The sequence below is a fragment of the Pteropus vampyrus genome, unplaced genomic scaffold (genome assembly GCF_000151845.1).
Source record: "Pteropus vampyrus isolate Shadow unplaced genomic scaffold, Pvam_2.0 Scaffold711, whole genome shotgun sequence".
NCBI classification, from domain to species: Eukaryota; Metazoa; Chordata; class Mammalia; order Chiroptera; family Pteropodidae; genus Pteropus; species Pteropus vampyrus.
Genome location: NW_011889492.1, coordinates 124,755 through 127,615, shown reverse-complemented (window position 1 = coordinate 127,615; position 2,861 = coordinate 124,755). Strand labels below are relative to the sequence as shown.

General features: G+C 39.7%; 1 protein-coding gene across 3 annotated transcripts in view; it reads right to left on the bottom strand.

Moving 5' to 3' along the window:
* Positions 1-2,861, bottom strand: part of HSDL1 (hydroxysteroid dehydrogenase like 1) — a 21,084-nt gene that overhangs the window by 14,303 nt on the left and 3,920 nt on the right. The window contains exon 2 of one of the 3 annotated variants that reach the window (XM_011385398.2): positions 1,468-1,551. The exons of the other annotated variants lie outside the window; for them this stretch is intronic. Coding sequence (XP_011383700.1) covers positions 1,468-1,485 — 18 coding nt within the window. The 5' untranslated portion in view covers positions 1,486-1,551. The remainder of the gene's footprint in view (positions 1-1,467; positions 1,552-2,861) is intronic. 3 annotated transcript variants of the gene reach the window in all.

Here is a 2,861-nt window from a genome sequence, read left to right as displayed (position 1 = left end):
ATTGTGGAAAGGGAGCTATTGAAGAAGGTACAAGACCCTCCCGGCCAGAGAGGCAAGGAACCAGCATTGTAAAAGGTCTTGCCTACTTTGCTTATAGAACAGGATGTGCACCTTGGGGTGGAAAGGGGAGTGGGAAGGGAGGCCAGATCGTGAAATGCCTTTGGAATCACATGGCTTTACTCTCTGAATGAGTCCCTTACACCAAAGGCAGGAGCTACTGGGTTTGCTGCAGAAGGTGTGGGAGCTGCATGCAAGTAGGCAGGCAGGAAATGAAGAGTCCTTAACCCTGACTGTGCAGATGGGGATGAAGCAAGGCTAGACTGAGAACTCATGGCTTTGTGATTGATTTCTTGCTGCTCCTCAGACACACCATTTTCACACATTTGTTCATACCTCGATAGATCATAAATGGAAAATAACAGGAAATTATAAACTCCTTACATCCTCTCAATCCTCTTCTCCATCCTTAAGTACATGATGGAAAACATCTTTCTAATTAAAGAAGAAATCAGGACTTCCACCAAAGCCACTAAATTCTAGGAAATCTCACGGAAACACAGTTTTAAAGGAGTTTATCTCACAGTTAAGTCTAGACACCGACCAAGATACGTATAGCTATCAAGCTGCATTTAACTGGCTTTAGAGGTTTGACTAATTTCTCTGTGGATAGGCATTAGTATAAAACTTAGAGAAATCCATTACTTAAAACAACAATAAAACAGTAAAATTCTGTACTACCTACCTGTAAGTTATTATAAAGCTTTATTTTCTTGCCTCTACAGAAAACTAAAACATCAAAACAATCAGAAACAGGTACAGGAAAATAGTAAATCATAACTGTCCCAAAATAGGAAAAGACAAGCAATTCTCTGTTGTCCGTTAGGCATTTAATACTTCGATAAGGCAATATTCATCAGATCTAATTCAAACACTTAAAGGTCTCTTAGGTAAACTATGGACTTTGAGTGATTACGATGTGTCAGTGTAGGTTCATCCTTGGTTTAAAAAAAGGTACCATTCTTGTTAGTGATGTTGATAACAGGGGAGGCTCTGCATGTGTGGGAGAAGGGAGAAATCTCTGTACCTTCCTCCGAATTTTATTGCAAACCTAAAACTGCTCCCCCAAAAAACTGCTCTTGAAAAAAAAAATCCTTAAAAGAAAAAACTTAAAGGTAACATTATAACTATAAAAATGTCATGAGAAAATTATGGTCAAACCTCCAAGGGACATCACTATGTTGTACACCTGAAACTAATATAATATTGTATGCCAACTTTAATTGAAAAATGAAAATTATCGAAAAAAAAACCTGCAAGGAACAAAGTCACCTTCTCAAAGTACAACTGCTGTGGCCTGTACTGTTATCCTGACCTACAGTTTGGATGACTCGACTCAGCAGTAAAAAGGGTAACTGAATCTAATACAGGCATACCTCAGAGATACTGTGGTTCGATTCCACCACATACCTGTATAAAAAACTTCATGAATCAAGAGTTCTGGGAAAGTGTCTTGGCTGAAACACAGACATCACCAAACTATCCGAATAATACCTGGAATGGATGGTAAAAGAACGTAAGACGAATTGGGCAAAAGTTTTCAAAGAAAATAAAGTATCATGGGAAGAAGACAAAGCATCACCAAACAAATGGTAGTGTGGTCATCTGAATAAAGGCCCTCCAAGATGTCCACATCCTAATTCTTAAACATTTAAATATGTTACCTTACGTAGCAAAGGAAACTACAGATGTGATTAAGGATCTTGAGATGGGGAGATTATCCTGGATTATCCAGATGGGTCTAATGTGATCACATGTATCTTTATTAAATGGAGGCAGAGGGTCAGAGTAAAGACACTAGGCTGCTGAATTTGAAGGTGGAGAGTGGGCTCACAAGTCAAGAAATGTAGGCCCCTCTAGAATCTGGCAGAAGGAAATGGATTCTTCCCTGGAGCCTCCAAAGGGACACATCCTTGCTGACACCTTGAGGTTAGCCCAGTGAGACTAATTTCAGACTTCTGACATCCAGAACTGTTAGATGATAAATTTTTGTTTTAAGCCACTAAATTTGTGATAATTTGTTACAGCAGCCATAGGAAATTAGGATGGATGGACAGAAGAAGAAACGGTCTGTCAGTCTAGTTTTTAGAACAATAAAGAGACAAGTTGCAAATCCTGCAACATCCCTTAAACCAAAACTTTCAAGTGTATTCAGGAATCAGAAAGTAGCCTCAGAGATTCCCGTGATCTTCAATTGACTGGGACAGACATGAGGTGGTCCTCACCAACATCAACAGCTGGCACTGTCCAACTCTTCAGTAAGGCTCCAAGGGTGTGGACTTTATTTTCATTAACTTTTTTTTTTTTTTTTCCCAGAGATATCTTACTTCTTTCACACAGCGTCTGGATCTGGCTTGCTCTCAGCATTCGAATCCTGTCTGTCCAAGAACAGCTCAAGTCTCATTCTTTCCCTTCAGCTCAATCCCAGCATTCACTGACAAGCACCGACTAACATGCCAGACCCCGGGAATAAACTGGAGGCCCACACATCTCTTCCCTTTCCTTCCTGGGTCATCACACCAACCCCCACCTCTGAGTTCCCTGTCTCTCTTAGCCATGAAGCACTTACCACACTGCTCTGATTTCTACTTAAGCATTTACTTGGTTCTGTATCTATCTTGGTTCCCCAACTAGAGCACAGGCCTCCTGAGGGCAGGAAATGTTATCTAAAACTAACTTTTCTATAATTAAAAAAAAAAAAAAACGAAAAATACACACAAAAGTTGTAAAACCTATAATGCACAGTTCAAAAAACAAAACAAAATACCCACAGAGCTACCCTACTTCATACATATAATCAGTCT